General features: G+C 45.1%; 2 protein-coding genes across 2 annotated transcripts; one reads left to right on the top strand and one right to left on the bottom strand.

Annotated features, from left to right (window-relative positions):
- Positions 1–3,520: 3,520 nt before the first annotated feature.
- Positions 3,521–13,502, top strand: LOC101774312 (AUGMIN subunit 3). Its single transcript, XM_004964588.4, has 19 exons — positions 3,521–3,807; positions 4,601–4,637; positions 4,970–5,073; positions 5,473–5,668; positions 6,171–6,237; positions 6,371–6,474; positions 6,731–6,815; positions 6,933–6,993; positions 7,617–7,748; positions 7,922–7,991; positions 8,282–8,339; positions 8,426–8,481; positions 11,083–11,235; positions 11,393–11,504; positions 11,579–11,720; positions 12,127–12,202; positions 12,296–12,391; positions 12,807–12,971; positions 13,074–13,502. Exons 1-18 carry the CDS (start codon positions 3,632–3,634, stop codon positions 12,933–12,935), a joined length of 1,854 nt encoding a protein of 617 aa, XP_004964645.1. The 5' UTR covers positions 3,521–3,631; the 3' UTR covers positions 12,936–12,971; positions 13,074–13,502.
- A 279-nt stretch (positions 13,503–13,781) lies between these two features.
- On the bottom strand, positions 13,782–18,946 carry LOC101773914. The gene is made up of 6 exons (XM_004964587.4): positions 18,578–18,946; positions 17,301–17,546; positions 16,683–16,856; positions 16,488–16,594; positions 15,183–15,505; positions 13,782–14,808 (listed from the first exon to the last, which is right to left on the bottom strand). Exons 1-6 carry the CDS (start codon positions 18,779–18,781, stop codon positions 14,237–14,239), a joined length of 1,626 nt encoding a protein of 541 aa, XP_004964644.1. The 5' UTR covers positions 18,782–18,946; the 3' UTR covers positions 13,782–14,236.
- Positions 18,947–19,616: the final 670 nt, after the last annotated feature.

Here is a 19,616-nt window from a genome sequence, read left to right as displayed (position 1 = left end):
CCCACCTTAGCCAACACTGACTAGTCAACCCGGAAGCACCCAAGGGGTTTGCAACCCATCCACGGGGCCGAAACCGGGACCTAAGTCACCAAGAGCTTAGTCCTTTTCCAAGGGCTCCCGTTGCTCACCAGCACACCTGAAGCCTAGCAGTTTAGCTAGTGGGGTTTATGCTAAGCCGTTGCCCATACAACGGTCGAGTGGTTGCACGATGATGGAATTAGGCAGGATGACTCATCAACTCGGTCCTTAGCCATGACAAGATGGATATCTCCCAACTCTGCTCAACCACTAAGGTACGAGCTCAACAAACCGGCATTCCACACAAGAAACGCCCATCCATCTCATCCACCACCTCTCTTTACACCCGAAAAACCCAACTCCTCAGTTGAACACACTCACACATTTATTTTCCGAATAAACAGATGTAGTCATGATTGAATTTGGAAAATGAGTTCCTAAGCATTCTAGCAGTATTTATCATCTAAACAGAGCAACTCATATTTAGAGATAAATATGGGACAACAAGGAATAATCATAGCAATCAAGGGGTGGCTATCCAACCATGTCTTGCAATAAAACAATATGCATTTTATAAAACAAGCCAATAGGTTGTGTCTGAAAAACCGGGTATTTAAATATGCATCAAAGGGTGAGATTGGACTTGCCGTTCTCAAAGCCTTCCGGGAGCTCCTGCTCGCGGTACTGGTCCTCGGGCTCGGGCTCGCGGTCGTACTCCTCCTCGGGTACTCCGCGATCTACGGCACACACAAACGAGCACACAATAAATAAAAAGGAAAAAGATTTTACCCGTTGAGCTCCGAATAGGAAATGTGAACGGAAAATAGGTAGGAGGGTTATTTTCATGAAATTTGGATATGCCTCGGCGGAAATATATGGGAGGAGGCCGTGGTCGAATTTGGGATCGATTGGAGGAAGTTTGGCACATGAAATGATGGGTTACAGGGGTGTTAGGGCTTTAAAACAAGGTTTAGGACTAAACCGCGAGAACCAGGGACCTATTTGTAATTATTTCTAAAAAGTGGAAGGGCATATCTGTGAAACTTTTCTGAGAGAGGTGGGAGGGCCGGATTGCAAATAGATGAGAGTAGAGGGGTAGATCGAAATTGAAGGAGCTTCTTCTTCTTCCTTTGGCCGGTTACAGGAAGTGGAGGGGGGGTTGGCCGACGGCGGCCGGCTGGGCGGCCGGGCCCTGACGGTGGGGAGGGGCCGGGGGAGGCGTGGATGCTCCATTTTGCTGCTCACCTTGGAGATTGGGAGGTGGAAGAAGGGGCAGCCGGCAATGGTGTGGGGCGGCGGCGCACGGCGGAGGCGGCGGTTGGGCGCACGGGAGGGAGCAGGGGAGGGGCGGCGGTGAGGCTAGCGGCGGTGATGGTGCGGAGAGCCGGGGTGTTGCCCCCTTTTATAGGCCGGCGAGGGGGCGGCCGGTGGTGATGATGGTGGCCAAGACTTTTTTCGGCCGGTGGCGTGCCGGAGTGGGTGTGCTCGTGGATGGCGTGGTGGCGTGGTCGACGAGGAGGCACAGGGGGCGGCGACCTCGTGGGGAAATGCGCCGGGAGGGTGGCGTGGTGGCCGGCGGATGGCGCGGTGCACAGGAGGCGGCGACGGGATGGGTCGGGCGGAGCGGTGCGGCACTGGCGCGGCGCACAGGCGAGCCGAGCGGAGCGGGGCGGGGCGGCGCGCGCGGCGCGGCGCGGCCAGGCGTGCTGCACGGCCGGGCGTGGCCGGGTGCGCGGCGCGGCCCGAGGCGCGGCCAGGCGCGTGCGGCACGGTGGGGCCAGCGCGCGGCAAGCGTTGGGTCGGGTAGCGCCAGGCGCGCGGCGCCAGGCAGAGCGGCACCGGGGAGGAGTTGCACCAGGAGGAAAAGAAAGAGAGAGAAGGAAAGGAGGAAGAGGGAGAAGAAGAGAAAGAAGGAAGAAGGAGAAAAAGAAGAAAGGAAAAAGGAAGGGAAAGGAGAGGAAAAAGGAGGAAAAAGGGGAAAAAAGTGGCGAAAATTTCGGGATTTGACCGGCAGGCGTGATGGATTGGACGGGCACGCGGTGAAAATTGCGGGGAGTGTAAAAAGAGGGTTGACGAGTCGGGGCCGGAACGACGGGTCCGACGGAAGGGAAAAGATTTGACGGAGCTCAGCGGTCGGAAAATTTTGAAATGCATTTTTAACGAGTGATTTAATTTGGTAGATTTTTACGGGCGTTACACCGGTGAAGCAGTAGCAGCAGCCTGGTGAGGCTTGAGCCCGACGAGACGAGCACCAACCCCACGAACACCCTCCCATGGATCCGGCAGGGGAGGCCCCAACAGCCTGGGAGGCGCTAGATCCGGGCATGCCGGTGCCGGATCTGCGCACCACCGGCCCAAGGGCGATAGCCGCCAGGGGCAGCTTGCACAGCATCAGCAGGACATCAGCTGGAGAAGGATAGGGTGGGGGAGGATGTAGAGGATGAGGTGGGCTTTGTGGGGGAGGAGATGCCCGCCGCCACCCTCATCGCGGCCGGACAGGCTTCCACCGGCGACGAGTTGGAGGGGAGGGGCGAGCAGCGCTAGGTGAGGGAGGCGGCGCTGCCCGAGTCGCCCTTGGGGCGACGTAAGGCCAGACGTCTATTTTTCCTTTTCCCTTTTGTTTATCCCATTTTATCAGGACAACATCCTTAGGGCATGTTTGTTTCCCTCCTAGATTATATAAGTTGGATTATGGTTCAAGGGTAGGAGGGTAAAAGATCATCATGGGATCACTAGGGGATCACAAATAATCTGAAATAAGCTAGCCTTAAGTAATTTATTTCGGATTATACGTGGTCCTAAAGTGATATTTTACCTAGCACTCATGACCCATAATCCAACTTGACCTTAATGTTTATAAATGTGGTTATAGTAGGTTTGAATCACATAAACAAAATATTAATATAAAAACTATCGGTTAAAGTTTTGGGCTAACCAAATGAAATACGCTTAAAACCCCCTTCAAAGGAAAAAATATGCTTAAAAATTGACAGCATATTATACGTGGTATGTATTTATAAGGATAAGTGGTGGCGTCTGATATGTTTAGAAGAAAAACTACAACGTAGTGATTGGATCATTGGAGTGTCCCTCGGAGGCTCCGACAACTCCACTCATCGATGTCCAAAGGGCAGCAAAGTTGGCATCTCGTTTGACAGATGCTCATATTGGATCTTATCGATTATCATTCATTTCTTTTTCTTTTTTTGAGGAAACTGTAAAAGGATCTCAGCCTTTTGCTGGGCCTTGTCTGACTTGCAGGAAATCGTTTCGCTTTGGCCCATATAAGGCCCATTAAATCTCGATCTCCACAACGAGAGGCTGTTTGTCGTAATGGGCCTCCGGCCCTCCACACATCCTATTACTTTCAGCCCGTGTAGAAAATTGAAATCCAATTGCCACACCACGCACACGGCACAGCAAGCGGTCCGAATTCCAGTTTTCGGAAACCCCCAAATTCCCCAGCAGAACAGATCCATTTTCCTTTGCTCGCGTTGTTTCGAACTCACGCAACGCTCCACACCTGCCGCTGCCGGCCGCGCACGGCCGCCCCCCCGCCCACCCACTAGGCCACTGCAGCCTCCCACCGCCGCAGCCGCTGACGACGGCGAGGATGAGCGGGGCGGCGCTGTGCGCGGCGCTGACGGAGCTGGGGTTCGATGGGGAGGACCCGCTGGACGCGGACGCGCTGGAGTGGCCGTTCCAGTACGAGGAGGCGCGCCCGCTGCTCGCCTGGATCTGCTCCTGCCTCCGCCCCTCCAACGTCCTCTCCCCATCCCACCTCGCGCAGTAAGCGAATCAATTCGGTTCCCCCTTGCCACGCTGTTGTCTCTCGCTTTCCAATGCTTCCTCTTTTGGTGTTGTGGTGGTGGACGTGGTGATTGCTGCTGAGGCTGGTTTCGCGGCGTCGGCGTCTGTGGCATAAGCTTGATTTGGTCATGCTTGCGCGAAATAGTGTCGAATTTGAGGCTTTGAGGGTTAATGGGGAGCCTAGTTGTTGGGAGATTCAGGGAGCTGAGGGCAAATCTGTAGTGGAGTCACCACGAATTCTTGTGGAGGCTAGGTGCACTAGTGTTCTAGGATAGTGTCTGTGTCTCTGTGGGGTGAAATGTTGGAAAAGTAGTGGCAAATGCCTGTGGTGTGTTGACTTGGTTAAGACTTCTGGCCTCAATTTGATAAAGCTTGAATTTTTGTGTGAAGTTATGGATTCTGGGTGTGCTTAACTTGTAGCTGCTTTTTGTCGAAGCGCATCCATTTTAGTGGTATTCACTTGTATTTTATACAATTGGGGAGATGAAAGATAATAGGGGTGCCTGTTCCCTGTTGTATAGGGAGAAGATGCCAAATATCTTCTAGGTTTTTGTTAACAAACGTTATGTCCTGTTTGGCTCAGCTAGTGCTTCTGAATGTGCAATGTTACCTGTAGTGTTGTGATTAGTGAGTAGTCGTGCATTTGATAGGCATTTTGATCTATTATTCAAAAGTTTTGTTGTTATATTAATTTTCAAACTAATTTGAATTGGTGACTTAATAGCTTCTGCTGTTTTTTAACTTTAATCAATTTTGTTCATGTGTCTGTCAGGTATGAACAACTTGTGGAAGAGGGAAGACTGTTAGAGGTATACTCACAAAACCATGCAACTCTTCACACACTTTTAGGATATAACATATCTTAAGTGCTTCTTTTAACTGATGTGGCAAGTGGGTTTCCCAATATAGGGAATCATCTTTCAAATTTTTCTTTATAGTCAAATAGCATATTAAATAATCACACTAAATTCTCTGGGGGAAGGACTGAAATTTTGTTAGTTCTTGGCGGATGGTTTTTGTCAGAGAACAGATCCATTGCCGAACAAGATCTAAAACCCCCTAGGCAACTGTACTTTTGTTGTAGACATCTATTTCTGTCGGACCTCAAAACTTATATGGTACACCTGTATCATTTTCCCAGGGTGAAGATTTGGACTCTGCTTTCGATAGTATTTCAGCCTTTTCGAGCAAGAAAGACAACCAAGAGGCAGTGTTTGGATCAGAAGAAACCATTCTTGATATCCGGTATTCTTGGAACTTCCATTATTATGAACTATATAGGATGTTCATATTGTACTTGAAAGATTGCTACATTCACATCGATGTACTTATAGCATGATCTTGGATTTTAGTGGGAACTGGTTCCTGAGAATCGATGCTAGTACAATGTTTATGAAGCAATCACAAGTGGTGCTTGTATGCTACTTTAACCATTTACTGAGAATGGGTTTGACAGAAAATATTGTAAAAAAGAATTAAAACTGCTGGTATCTGCTTGAAGTCTCACTCTTGAATTAACATTCCTCTGTAAACAAGTGAAGTCAAATGCTGATTAGACCAAGCTGCAGACTGCATGATTGAAGTGTTCCTTCTTAGCATCTTATAAGTGCTTTTCTTGACAGTCCTTTTGTTTTCTACTTGCAGCGAAGCAAAACTAGCATATAGAGCCGAAGTTTTTGAGTTACAGAAGCAGCTTGCACGGCAGCAAGCACAGTTTGATTTGCTTGCAGGCCAAGCTTCTACTCTTATTCAAGGTAGAAGGGCACGTGTATCTGCTATGTCTGCAGTTAGTGGGGAACTAGTATCGTTAGATGAGATACTTTCTTCCAGAAACTTGGAGGTAAAACTCAATCTGTTGCAGTTTGAAGAAAAGATCTTATTTCATGCAATTACTGATTGCATTTGTGTCTTACAAATAGCAGAGGCAAAAAAAGGCTGTGTTTCTTGTTATGTTGTACTTTCCGTGTTGAGATTTTAGCTAATAATAACAGCATATCTTTTGCTTTGCTCTGCAATTTATCTCATAGTACAATATGGCTCCTTTATTTTATATTGATATACTCCTAAACGAAATAATCTCAGGCTGCTTCTTTTGCATCACGAATTTTCCCTATGAGCAGATGTGCCTTATTTGGTGTATGCAAATAATGAGATATGGAAGCTCCTTAGTCTTTGTGGATTATGTACTAGCTAAAATGGCCGTGTGTTGCAACAGCACAACAAATCAAATAATTACATGTCTATGCATAGTTAATGTTCGTAGGTTTCACATCAAGATACTAACATGTTTCATAAAGTAAATATTTGGTGAAGTTTGATTTGATGTCTTTTCTAACTTTCAGATGAATGCAGTTCTTGGAAGAATTGCGGCTACTACCCAGGAACTGGCCCATTATCATTCAGGCGATGGTATGCTCTTTACCTAGAGACAATTGGGCATATCTTCTTTTCACTTCTCATCACTGAATAATACTAACAATTGTACAGAATATAGATATCATACTTTATCCTATAAAGTCATTTCTTTATTGATGGTATGCAGAGGAAAGTATATACTTGGCATATTCGGACTTCCACCCCTATGTTGTTGGCGACTTGGCTTGTACGAAACAGCTAAATAAGTGGTTCTCAAAGCAATTTGAGAAGGTAAATCATGTGACTGTCACAATGTTCTCAGTTAACTGACTAGCTAATTTGACGAGCTATGTCAAGTCAATACCATGTAAATTGGCAGATTTAGCCATTTAGGGACTTTATCGCCTTCACTACATTTCCAAAACACTGTTGTGTACAGTTATATATCTCCTGCACAATTTTACTTTTTACCCGTTGAGTAGCACAGGATGAGTCTCCACAATTTGTCCACTTATTTATTTAGCCCTTATATTTGTTATCTGCTCAGGGGCCATTTCGACTTGTTGCAGAGGAGGGGAAATCCAAATGTTCCTGGGTTAGTCTTGATGACATCACTAATTGCTTGATAAGAGGTAAAATGACTTTCTGCATCTAATGGAGGCACAGTTAAACCCATAAAAAGCATGGTTCTAATATCAGGATAGCATAGCAGATGAACTAATAGCGGCTGTTATGTTTTTGTTATGCAGGAGATTCTGAAAAATCTCATCATCACCAGCGTGTAGCTGAGTTGCAACGGCTTCGTTCCATGTAATTAACTTTGTCTTCATACCCTATCTTAGCCTCTCTAGTTGTAGTCATTCATCAGATCCATAATTGCTATCAATTCATGCAGTCTTGTTGCATGATTCTTTTAATCATTGAGTAAAACTAAAACTCATGTAAAGGTCAAGATGTGCTAAATTGCTAACTCGTCATGTGAATCCCTTGCATAAAAGATGGACAGATAACATCAGTTAAACTTTAGGATCATGAGCTTGGACAATTTCTGTAACCTTCTATTATTTAAGAATAGATTATGAGGGCTCACACCTCTTCATGATTCATGATCCACTGAATCATCTATACATCATCCAATGGTCCACATAGAACTATAGAAGTTTGCATATTTGCAACTTAAAATAGGTTTGCACCCTATTCATTCTTTCAATTATACCATGTTTATACAGCTACCTGTTTCTAATATTCAACTTTTATGTTGTGATCTTACATTTGTTATTGATTATTTGAGTTATTTGTTATGTTAAATTTGGGATCATATTCTGTTCATTGTGTTAACCTCTTAGGTGGCTAGGTTAATAGTATTGTTTTCCAGCTTTCTAACTTTTTTACCGTTCTTGGGTGTACTCTGGGTTACTCTATTTTGGTAACAGATTTGCTACAAGTGAAAGACAGTGGATTGAAGCACAAGTTGAGAATGCTAAACAGCAAGCCATACTCTCTATATTGAAAGCTCAAGTGTCATCCGACGAGGCTCATATACATAGGGACATCCATTCTCTCAGGTACAATTTATGCTATGATTAATGATCATGGCTCTATCAGTTTTCCAACTTTGCACCTTATAGGCATATACATAAACTATAGACAGAACTGCAATATATGCCTACAGGCTACAGCAGAAACAAAGATTTATCTTATATAAGTCCCCTCTCATATCTGTGTTATTTGTCTTCAGGAGAAAAGGTTCTGAGCTTGCTGGAGAGCTCTCAACACTTTCTCAAAAGGTGCAAGCTTTTGTATCTGAGGTATGTAGAAACACAATCTTATCCTTATATTTTGTCCCTTAGGTTATAATAAACCTTGGAGTCATTTATGTGCTTTTTGGACATGGAAAGTTGTATGCTGGGGTTAGCTGGATACTGTAACTAACTCTTTCAGAAAGACCATCTCACCGTTTGCAAGAATTTTTAGATTTTAGAGGATATGGTAAAAATAATAGTTCTTACTGAAGTGCACCGGTTGTTCTTATTTGATTCTTTGTTTCATGGTACAATCTTACATCTTACTTCATCTATTCACTTGTTCTCCCCTCCAGACGATACCATGCCTCTGTTCAGAACTTGCTCAACTTCAAGGCACATATATTTTGCAAGGTTTGTTCAAAGCATTTCATTTTTGAGTGTTCTGCAAATTTTGTTGCATTGTTTTCTTAACATTCTTCTGATCACTTAAATATTAGGGGATTATGATTTAAAGGTCATGCGCCAGGAGTACTACATTAACAGGCAAAAGACGGTGAGCTCATTCTCACACTATACATGTCCGTCGGCATCTTTATGTTTTTTCTCTAATATTATGAAAATAAGATGTCCTTTAGATACTTAGGCGCTGTTTGTATACGCTTTTCTGGCAAGCAGCTTATATGGTAAGCCTGCTGTCTGGAGAATCTGCTGTCTGAATAAGCTAGGTGTTTGGCAATCCTGATTATTTTGTGTCGATTGTTTGTCCTGACTGGTAAAATGACCTGAATGCCCTTGATGCTGATAATAGCTCATTTTTGTTGTGAATACGATGAGAAGATAATAATTGTAATGTCTCTAGATTTTGTTAAATAGAAATTGCATTACAATAATATGAAATTCATATGATAGATCGGTGCAGTGTGGAAACATTCATGATGGGTACAACAACGAATCACGAAACCATAACGACAACAATAGCATCACGCAATGCACCCATATCCATGTCATCTCCTAAAGCACTAGACCTTCTGGCGAGCAGGAGGCTAGACCGGCGCCGCCTTGACCGGTCGTGGACCGCAGGGGAGGGCGCCGGCTCGGGATGGGCGTGGCATTCCGGCTTGGCGAAGCTCGATTGGAGGCTGGACTGGAGGAGCGCTGTAGCGGCCGCAGACAGCAGGGCGGCCGTGGAGGGAGGCGGAGGGCGTCGAGGGAGGTGGCGACCGTGGAGGGAGGTGGAGGGCGTCGAGGGAGGTGTGGGAGGCGCCGCCGCCGGCGGAGGGCAGAAGGCGGTGGCCATGGAGTGAGGCGGCAGGCGTCGAGGGAGGCGCGGGAGGCCAGGAGGTGTCGGTGGAAAGGGTATTGGGGAAAAGGGGGTTCGCTTACGCGATAAGCGTCTCCCGAACCGCTTACCAGAAAATTGGACCTCCCGTTGTTTCGTGGATTTTGGGCTAAGCCGCTTGTGTGCTAAGCGGGAAATAAGCGAGGCGTTTGGGTGGGATTTTCGCTTATTTCCACCCATAAGCTGCTTATAAGCGGATACAAACAGGGCCTTAGTGAGGTGTTATGAAGTTGTGTAAGGGCAGTCCGAACCCATGATGTCTATGGGTAGTGTCTAGAGGAGAGAGAGCATAATAAATGTACATGTAGACACTACCTCCCCAATGCACAATGTCTATAGTGGTTTCCATGGAGAAGAAAATTTAATTAGTCCTTGCATGTTCAACAAATATAGTAGGATTAGTTGTGGCAAGCTTTGTTTGTGTGTGTAACATAGCAGTTAGCTGAACACAGTACAGGCCGTGCAACAGCATAGCAATAGCAGTTCCCTCCCTTGTTCTGCTCTTCCCCACACACAAGCTAAGCAAGCAGCCAAGCAACCTCATGGATGCTGTGAGTATGAACTGCGTGCTTCAAAATAGAAGATTGGTGCCGTACATCAACCTGAATTTATATTTCTCATGTCATTGCACAAAACTGAAATGATGCCTTTTCTTCCTTTCCCTTCCCTATGCTGCTTTTCCCCAAACACAGACAAGCAGCCATGAAAGTCCAAACAAGTATGCAATCAGGGTCAATGTGAGCAAGGCCAAGCACCTCATGCATACCGTGCGTACGAACTGCAAGGTGCGGAGCTCAACGAGGCTATTCCCCGCCACCAAGCATGCCAACATCGCTCACCACGGCACCCGATTCTGAAATCCATGAGGCCTGCAGGCACTCGATTCGCAAATCCATGAGGCCTGCAGGGAGCAGCGGCAGCTTCGATTTGCATCGATTTTGCATGGAGGAGTTTTGATTAGCACCATGGAATGTCGATTCCACCATGAAGGATCAATACGCGCCGCCGAGCCCTTGAGTTTTGGCAGCATTCGAGGATTCCGCAACTACAAATCGATTTCTGTCACAGCCCTTCCCTACAGCACCACCGGGCCATGCAGCAGCACCAATGGCAGGGAAGGCCATCACCGCGGCACCGCTCGAAGTGCACCCGCCGTCTGCTGCCGCTGCTGCCGCAACCTGGAGCACCGCCGGCTAGATCCGGTCGGTTGATTATTGGAGCACAGGCACAGCAGATCAGGAGGAAGGGGAAAGCGCGTGAGGAGGAAACGAAGGATCGCCCAACGCCAGAACGGATCGTTTCCTGCGTCTTGGTGCGAGCGACAACGTAGTTTCCTGCATGCGACATTGTTTCTTGTTTTTTTCTTCTCTCCTCTTTAATTTCCCTGCCACATCAGACTTTTGCTTAGGTGGCACTTCAATAAATTCTATGGACACTAGCTGACATGGAGGGTTGGGACTGCCCTAAACATTATGTTCCTTATTTTGGCTTCGTCTTCAAAGCATTGGAGGATTTCTAGGACAACTGCACTTTACAGCAAAGTAACTGGAACAGCAATTGACCAGTATTCCTTTGCTGTTATCTGGATTTAATTCATAGTATGCATGACAAAAGTGGTTGCCTCAATGGGTTCATACTTGCAGCAGGTGGTTAGATTTACTGTTAAATGAAACCCCAGTGTGTTGCTACTAGTGTTACGAGCTTGTTTCAACAGGAAACTGTTTTTTCTCATAAGATTAAGGCTGCGCTTTTGATTTTGTTATTATGTCCTTTTGCTTTTCCTCTAATCTTACTGTTATCTCATACATTTTACAGTTCATCAATCACTTGGTTAATCAGCTCGCCAGACACCAGTTTCTGAAGATTGCTTGCCAACTTGAAAGGAAGAATATAGCTAGTGCTTACTCATTGCTTCGAGTAATAGAATCTGAGCTCCAGAGCTACCTCTCAGCAGTCAATACCCGTTTGGTAAGCAATCTCCATTGTTATTAACTTGCTTCTTGTCCTTGTTTCTTTGGTGTATTTTCATTTTACATGGAGTTTTTAGCGGCATCTATTTCTGTCTCCTGTTATTTTTTGTTGTCTCCAGGTATTCTTAGTTTTCTTTGTGTAATGTGATCTTCAGGGCCATTATAATTCATTAATTCAAGCTGCATCTGATGTAAGAGAACAAGGAGCAATTGATGATCGTGACACTTTCCTCCATGCAGTGCGAGATCTCCTATGTATTCACTCAAGTAAGCAAGCAACTCTACTTAGCTTTATGAACATTTTATTCTCATATTCCTAATGTTCCATATCCTTTCTGTAGATGTCCAAGCAACAGTGCCAACATACATGTCAGCACATGCATTGGTTCAGCAGATATCAGCTCTTCAATCTGACTTGCTTTCTCTTCAGTCTGAGCTGGAGAATACCCTTCCAGCTGACCGGAAAAGATTTATCAATGAGCTGTAAGTTAACGAAGCACCCTCTTATAATTGGTTTCCTTCACCTTATTTCCTGTCAAAATATATATCGACATTTCAGAGGTTCATTTAGTGCCTTTTCTGCTATGTACCAACTTATTCTACCAACCTACCCATGTATAAAAATCAAATCTTTGCGTGTTTCAGCTTGATTTTTCTATATGTGCGAAATTGCTGCCTCATCTACTGTTCGTAAAATTAAATAATATTTCAATAAGGAAACATCACGGCATGCTGAATTTGTGGTCTTCCATGCAAGCTCTTTACTAAAAGCCTTCTTGAGTAGGTTATTCAATAATCAATATTATGTTTTAACCTTCAAAAGTCTTTAGTCTGCCAATATATGTCCAGTAGGCTCCAAGTTCTGACTTCACTCTCTTCCCTCCTACAGATGCACTCTGATTCAAACTGTGGAACAGCTTTTGTTTGCATCATCAACAACTGCAGAACCGATATTGACACCTTGGGTACAGTCTTGGAGCCCTCAGATTGTGATGTTTCTTGGATCCTTATTTCAGCACATGCATGAACCTTGAACTAAACCTATGTTCGTCTTATAGCCACTGATGCGGGCGCTTGATGATATGGAAAATGCAAACGCTCAAGTTGAAGTTTCTGTGGAAGAAGTAACAAAGGCTCGCACCCAGAAGATAAAGGTATTTCATTTGTTGATATGCTGTCATCCTTTAGGGCTGTTGCCTGATGGAACACTGCAATGAAAGCTTCTTCTGTTATTTTTGCATTTATCTGGTAATTTCCACAGACTAGACAACACACTGAGGAATTAGTTTGAGTAAAATGCACCAGAGCTCCATCAACTTGTAAGGATGTGTCACTTGGGTCCACGAACTCTGAAAGTGCATTTCTAGGTCCATAAACTTTTTAAGTCGTTCACCGTAGGTCCAGTCCATAACGCAATACATACTGCACAGAACAACTAGCTTCTTGACTTTGATTGTCAGTCGTCATCGTTAAGCAAAGAACTTAACAAGAAATATTTGAAGAATAGCCATCTTTTTGTTCCCAACTTTCCATGTATTCAAAAGACTAATAGCTGCAAATGATTTCCAGATCTTCGAGAATCGTGCTCATGAGGTGGGGAGGGAGAGGCAAATATTCGTTGATTTCTTCTGCAACCCCGAGCGCCTCAAGAATCAAGTCCGAGAGCTGACCTCCCGCGTGAAAGCTCTCCAGGACTAGACTTTTTTTTTTTGCAGGCTGGAAAGTACAGGACGTGTAATTCCCCTACCCTTCTTTCCTTTCACTTATTTAACTATCGCATCAAGACATTTTAAAGCGTGTGATTCAAGCCACTGACGAGTGCCTTGTGTGTGCCAGGTCTCATGTGCCGCGATATGTTTTGTGTAAAGTTTGGCTTTGCTCCAAGTCCAACATGAAGTTGGGGCTGCTGTGCAGGGACGGTATGGAACAATATAGACCATCAGGTAGTTTAGTGATTCAGGTTCTAAGGTCCTTGTGCCGCCCGGCAAGGATGGCGCTGTTGTGATATTATTTATTAGTGATCTGTATGTTGTAAAATATGTCAGAAACCACGAGCTCCTTCTTTCGTGTATGATTGCACTTGAGTAGGTTGAGGTGGTAGTGCATTTGTGGTGTGCAAAGAACAATCGATGCTGTAGTTTGGGTAAATGGAATCGTCCTTCACTCGCAGGGGGGTGCGATGAAGTGATAATCCCCTCCCAACCATTGGGTGAAATTGACAGGAAAGTTGGGCTCTTTTTTCACTTCAATCCACATTTGTTCAAAGGGAGGTGTTATCCAAACAAGGGCAAATTTTGAGATGGCAATGCTGCTGCAGCAGCATCCCGTCCCGTGCCGTGGTTGTTGTGTTCGAGCATCTGCAGAGGTCAGGAGTTGCAGAATAGATGCATGTCGTGCCAACAAGCTGCCTCTGAGTCGTCCCATTCCGCTGCTGCTTCACTTCCAGGATTATACAAAAGAAAAGAAGATGAAGTAACTACGTACAAGATTAAATATCGTGCTCCGAGAGTACGATAGAAATTCACACCGAAACTGAGCATGACAGACCGAAACAAACTTTTAGTTTTATTCACGTCAATCTGGAAGGGATACACGGTACCAGTGGATACGCTTCCTGAGTACTAGTATCAACAGTTTGGCACTTCATTTTGCACGAGGACATGATTGAGTTAAAAAGAACCAATGAACATTTTAATTTTTCCACTACCCATTTGAGTCACGAAACATACAGACAATTGGAGCAACCTACCGGGTGTCACATTTACAGGGCGGGGAACTCACCTCTGAAGGAGGAGAGCTACGGTGGCTTTTCTTATTGCTTGGGTACAATCTTTACAGTGACCTCCCTACTTCAGGGAATGCGGAGTCAGGTCTTGACTTCCAGGTTTCAGTTCTCAGTCAAGACCTGGCTAAGGGGGCTTTTCTTATTGCTGGGGTACAATCTTTACAGTGACCTCCCTACTTCAGGGAATGCGGAGCCAGGTCTTGACTTCCAGGTTTCAGTTCTCAGTATCCTCTGGTATCTTGAAAAGGAACTGCGGTAGTGAAGCGATGCGGGGGAGGTTCGTCAGGAGCTCCCCAAAAGAGTCCTTTCTCGACATGGCTGGCAGCTCGGCAGCATCTGTAGTTTTCCCTGTTGGTGCTGAACTGAATTCTTCATCAGAACCATCTGAGGCATCCACGCCAATGCCGCCACTGTCATTTGGCTCAGGCTTTGGCTTGGCAACTGGCACTGTGTCTTTCTGAATCAAACAGCAGAGGGAGTCCACCCTAGCCATCAGTGATCTCTCTTCAGAGGCAGAGACAGGTGGGCCTTGTGCGTCACCAAGAAGATACTGAGCAATCTCCTCCAGTGTTTCTTTGGTTGGCACCTCGTTTTTGGCCAGTGCTGTATTGCCTGAAGTGATATGCTCTGAGATGCAGTTACCTAGGTGGTTTACCAAATCATCCACTGACATCGATGGCCTAAGCCCAGGCACCTTCAATTGACTCCACCAGTGGGGAATATTGAATTCTGGAGCTGCACCGTTCACATTTCTGCTGATAGCTTGCAGACCTACAGCACCAGCTCCTGTAAAAGTGCTTCTGGGATTAGAAAGATTAATCCAAATATATGACAATGTCTCATGTGGAAGACCTTGTAATTTCAATTCATTGGAGCACATACAGCCTTGGCTAGTACATCAGCATTATGCCATTATAACATTCCCATTATATTCAAACAAAGTAGTTATGTGTCTACCAAAAGAACTAAAGCACATCAATCTGTAGTTGAAAGATTAATGTTGTTTTAGTTCTATAGTGCTTTGGAGCATAATGATAAAAGCACATCACCATCACAGTTACAAGGTATTTGTACTTTGAGCTACTGATAGCACTGTAGTAAGGCAATGCTATGGACTGCAATAGAAGGGGTGACAGATGCTGTAATAGGCTTTGAATTACCTGAGCCTACTGTTTGAGGAAGATATTCTGCTGGCATTCCAATGGAATCGTTGGCTTCATTTTTAGCAGACATGGATGAGCCAGCACATGGTGACAAGGAACCTGAATACCCAGGTAGAGCTTCATGTTCATCTTTCAAATTAGTAAAACCAGCACATTTTGATTCAACCGGATCCTCAAATATTGAACACCTAGGTTCAAACACTGGAGTCTCTAATATGATCTCTGGTTGTTGGCTCAATTGATATAACCGTTGATCACACTGAACAAGCTTCTCAAAATTCTTGCTCAACAAGGTTGAAGGGCACTGCAGGAAATGCCGCCTGCATATTTTTGACCAATCAGAATACTGAACAGAGTAGAGTAGGAGCTCAGCAAGTAATAGTATAAATAGCACTATCATAAATCAAAATTCTGTGTTATAGATGGTACAACCCTGTAATAAATAAAAGTTGTCACAAATAATACCGTGGACCATACCTTGCTAAATACCTAGCTGGCTCTGAAAAGCTATCTTTACAACACATGCAAGCTTTCCATTTTTTCTGTTATGCAGTGTGGAACCATTTCTATGAATCTTTTGGGTTTCTTGGAACCCCTGTGATGCGCAAATTTACATCCAGACTAACAACAAAAAGTACGAGACCATAGGCTGGGGTAGAAAGACCAATTCATTTTTCTTGATTGACTGAAAAGGGTGTCAATGTCTCCTTATGTTGCTATTTATAAGCGGGTCCTAAACCGATTGAATCTAGATATGAAATAGTTCAACTCAAAGTGATCTCCAACTAAACAATTTATTCCTTAGCAACACAACTAAAGCAAACTATTTAAAGGTGCATGCTACGATACCTAACTGCTGAGACTGCGCAAAGCAGTTTTCTGTGCTCTTCTAATAATAGAAATAAAACCATAAAGGAAACTTAAAAATCATTATGCACATAGTACTACAAAACCCCAGGTAAACACTGTTGTCTTTGAAATGCAATTGAAGCCTTTAAAAACACAGAGAAAAAATCAGTTAATATGCAAACAGTAAGTACTCCCTCCGTTCCAAATTGTAGGTCGTTTTAGTTTTTTTAAGTTCATAAGTATTATTATGCATCTAGATATAGTGTATGTCTAGGTGCATAAATATATCTATGAACCTAGAAAAGTCAAAACGACCAGCAATTTGGAACGGAGGGAGTAGCATACTATTGTCATACCGCCACAATATATAGAGGTTCCATTGCCCATAATGGAACGCTCTTCTCATATGGAATCCATTATAACTGTGAACATGGAATGAGAAAAGAACTTCACCTGTGCATACTTGCTTGGCCACCAGTGAAATCTGAGGTAGCCTGCCACAATGTGTGCTTTCTCGGCTGAGGATCTGTCTCTTTAAAGAATAGAGGTGGTCTGGCCAACTTCAGAAAAAGGAAAACCTCTCAGAACACAAACACAGGTAGTGAACTGAGAGGAAAAAAGAAACAAAGTTATTTCAGATAAACGTACCACCACATCCAAGGTTCCTTGTCCATTTTCGGGGCAAGTTGCCTTCAAAGCAGTAATATCTGACCACTGAATTTCTATCTTACTCTTAAGACCACCTTCCAGAACTTCCCACACAAGCTTATGCTTTGCAAAGTAACACTTGGCCACCAAATCACCTTCATACCGTGATACGTACTGCTCAAAAATAGAGGTAACTTCAGTTACATTTAAGGACAAGGTTTGTTCAGCTGAACTATTATATAAACTACTGGATGTGCTAAAATGCTTGCGCTAAAATGCTGAGTTTGGCTCATAACTACAGCTGCAAGAAGCTCAGATAACAAGTAAGATGCAGTGATGTCGCACTAACACTTCATACTATAACACAGCACCAGCATTATAATTGCATGAATGTTAACTTCAAGTTGTACAGACTACAGACAAAACAAATATGATACGGTTAGTACATAGAGTATTTAACATATTGGCCATGTCTCAACAAAGCGCCATTATTCACTCACATGATATCTTTTGTGTGAGCGCACTACTTCTCAGCAGAAAAAGAAGGGCTACATAGACCCAATGCATATTAAGGTTCTGGCAGAGCTCATAAGAAACAGCAAAAATAAATTTCCTCACCTCCCATGTACCAATTTTCAATATATTTGCAGGAAAATTTGAAGCCTTTAGCCGTTCGCCAGCTGCAGACACGCCAGATTTATTGTCTTTCTTCTTGGAAGGTTCTGAACCACTGTTGTCAATTGAAGACTCTCCAGCATTGGATGCTTGAGAAAGCCTCATCTGAATCAAATCCAACAGAGATGGGCTTTTTTTCAGCCGCAGGCCCAACGGGCTAGGTTCATCAAGTACATTGTGGTACATATCCTGAAAGTGTTCAGATCAACATCAGAACAATAAACCTCAAAGCTAATCATTCTACAATTGTATCTGCATAATCATATCTTATTGTTTATTAAGGGTTCATCAGCCATTAACAGAAGGAAAACACTACAAACACCTTAAATTGTATTTTAGCAAAAAAGCATGCATCCCATATAAATACCTAGGAACAAACAGTTGTTAGGTTTTTTTGTTCACAAGGTTATTTATATTTTTCTTTTTGTTCCTAATGCCATAGTCGGCTTTGAGCATACCACAAGCTTAGTGCACGGAGTACATGTACACTAGTACACTATACTACTACTGTCTATCAAGGCGCCAAACCCACAGAACATTAATTGTATCCACATTAATGTGTCAAGATGGTAGTACCAAATTCCAGCCATAGATTGGTACTATGACAGGACTTACTAACTGAACATGGTAGGATATGACTCCGTGAGCATGGCTCGACTATTGTTTTTTCTTCCCTGGTTGCTTCAGAGCGTTAGGATGCACACAGGGCAAGTAAATATCACATCGAGTTATATGGGTCAAAAGAGAATCCCTGTTAGAAATCGGGTGAAATAAATGAACAGGTGTTTGCAACGAACTGCAGCTCCAAGGTAGGTTGCTGCCAACCGGTTTCACTGAGGCACTTACAGCAGGACAGAGGACATTGTTGCAGAAGTTGCATAGAAGCAACATGTACAAAATTTATCTGAGCAACATAAGCTGTACTCCTATCCACACAGTTAGACCAGTCCGCGAGAATTATCCTCCGTTGCAGCCTCCACCCCTAGTCCTCAAAGCGTGAGGGTAATTTTTTGGATCGAACGCCTGAATTTCACAGCTCAGCTCTACTCCCCACCCCCACCGCCCCAAAAAAAATATATCACACCAAACTAGCCCCGCAAAATCCTATCGGAACTCCCCAGTTGGTATCAAACATGACGAAACAGAACGCTTTCAACTCAATCCCAGTCCCAATCGAGCACACGGAATTCGCGACAAAAATACGACAACTCCGGATCTACCTGCTGCTGCTGCGGAGGCGTCGGGGGAGCAGACTGAGCGGCCTTGGCGCGCTTGCTAAGCGGGCCGCGCTCATCGGCCCCCAACTCCTCCACCTCCAGCTTCACGGCCGCCGCCGCCGCCGCCGCCGCGGCGCGCCGCGCCGGAGCCATGGCCGCCTCGGCCGGCTCCGCGTGCCGCTTCCCCGAGCTCGGGAGCTGCACCATGTGGGTGGGTGGGGGATCGCCGGAACCCTAACCCTAGCGCCGCCGCCGATCACCGCGGCGGCCGAATCGAATCGGTGGGGGTGGGGGCGGCGAGACGGGGCGAATCGAATGATTCGAGGAAGGGAGGAAGGGAGCGCGAAGGCGAAATGGGGAGAGGGGGAGGAGGAGGGGTCCTGCTTGCCTGCTTGGCCTTTGGCGAGGAGAAGGGTCCAGAAATAGCCGCGCCCGTGCGGCGTGACGGCGCCCGGTCTATGACCTCTGGGTCCACTGATTCTGGTCCCACGCGTCGGTGGCAGGTGGTGTTCCCCCGAGTGGATAAAGTGGCGGGGTCGTTGGGCGCCAGGCGCGCGCGGCTGTCAGCGGCGCGCGGCGGTGACAGGCGGGCCCACGCGGTGGGGCCGGATGTATGCTCGGTTCGGTGTGCTCGCACGAGCGCGCAGCGTGACTCGTTTTGCCGCCCCGCCCTCACGTGGAAAACGCTTCTCTCCTCTCGCTAGCCGACGGCGAGACGGCTGGTCCTACTTGTACGATTAGACTGTACTGTAGCACTGTAGCAGGGTCAAGATCAAGAAGTGGTGTTGAAAAGTCAAAGTCTATGGAGCTTCAAGGTTTTTTTTTATGGATTCAAGGGATTTGTCAGATCATCGAGATATTTTCTCGTTTAAATAACGTTGATATATCATATATGCAAATTGTCATGCAATATGAAATAAAATTAATGTGCTGCAATAGGTTGAAAATTTTCTCACTGATCATGATCAGAATCAGACCCTTTTGGCAGGGCTTTGGGAGGTACTTCTCCACCGGCTTCATCTGAAAACAGACCAAGCAAAAA

Source organism: Setaria italica, chromosome IV, assembly GCF_000263155.2.
Source record: "Setaria italica strain Yugu1 chromosome IV, Setaria_italica_v2.0, whole genome shotgun sequence".
Classification (NCBI taxonomy): domain Eukaryota; kingdom Viridiplantae; phylum Streptophyta; class Magnoliopsida; order Poales; family Poaceae; genus Setaria; species Setaria italica.
The sequence above is the reverse complement of the archived record's forward strand: the minus strand, read 5'-3'. Positions and strand labels throughout refer to the sequence as shown.

What these genes read in the sequence shown, in the direction of transcription:
- LOC101774312 (XM_004964588.4), top strand. Translation starts at nt 3,632, where the DNA reads ATGAGCGGGGCGGCGCTGTGCGCGGCGCTGACGGAGCTGGGGTTCGAT. An exon ending in GAAACCATTCTTGATATCCG is followed by an intron (nt 5,074 to 5,472) that starts GTATTCTTGGAA and finishes TTCTACTTGCAG; the next exon opens with CGAAGCAAAACTAGCATATA. An exon ending in CCATTATCATTCAGGCGATG is followed by an intron (nt 6,238 to 6,370) that starts GTATGCTCTTTA and finishes GATGGTATGCAG; the next exon opens with AGGAAAGTATATACTTGGCA.
- LOC101773914 (XM_004964587.4), bottom strand. Translation starts at nt 18,781, where the DNA reads ATGGTGCAGCTCCCGAGCTCGGGGAAGCGGCACGCGGAGCCGGCCGAG. An exon ending in TGAAAATTGGTACATGGGAG is followed by an intron (nt 16,857 to 17,300) that starts GTGAGGAAATTT and finishes ATTTTTGAGCAG; the next exon opens with TACGTATCACGGTATGAAGG. An exon ending in GGCCAAGCAAGTATGCACAG is followed by an intron (nt 15,506 to 16,487) that starts GTGAAGTTCTTT and finishes AAAAATATGCAG; the next exon opens with GCGGCATTTCCTGCAGTGCC.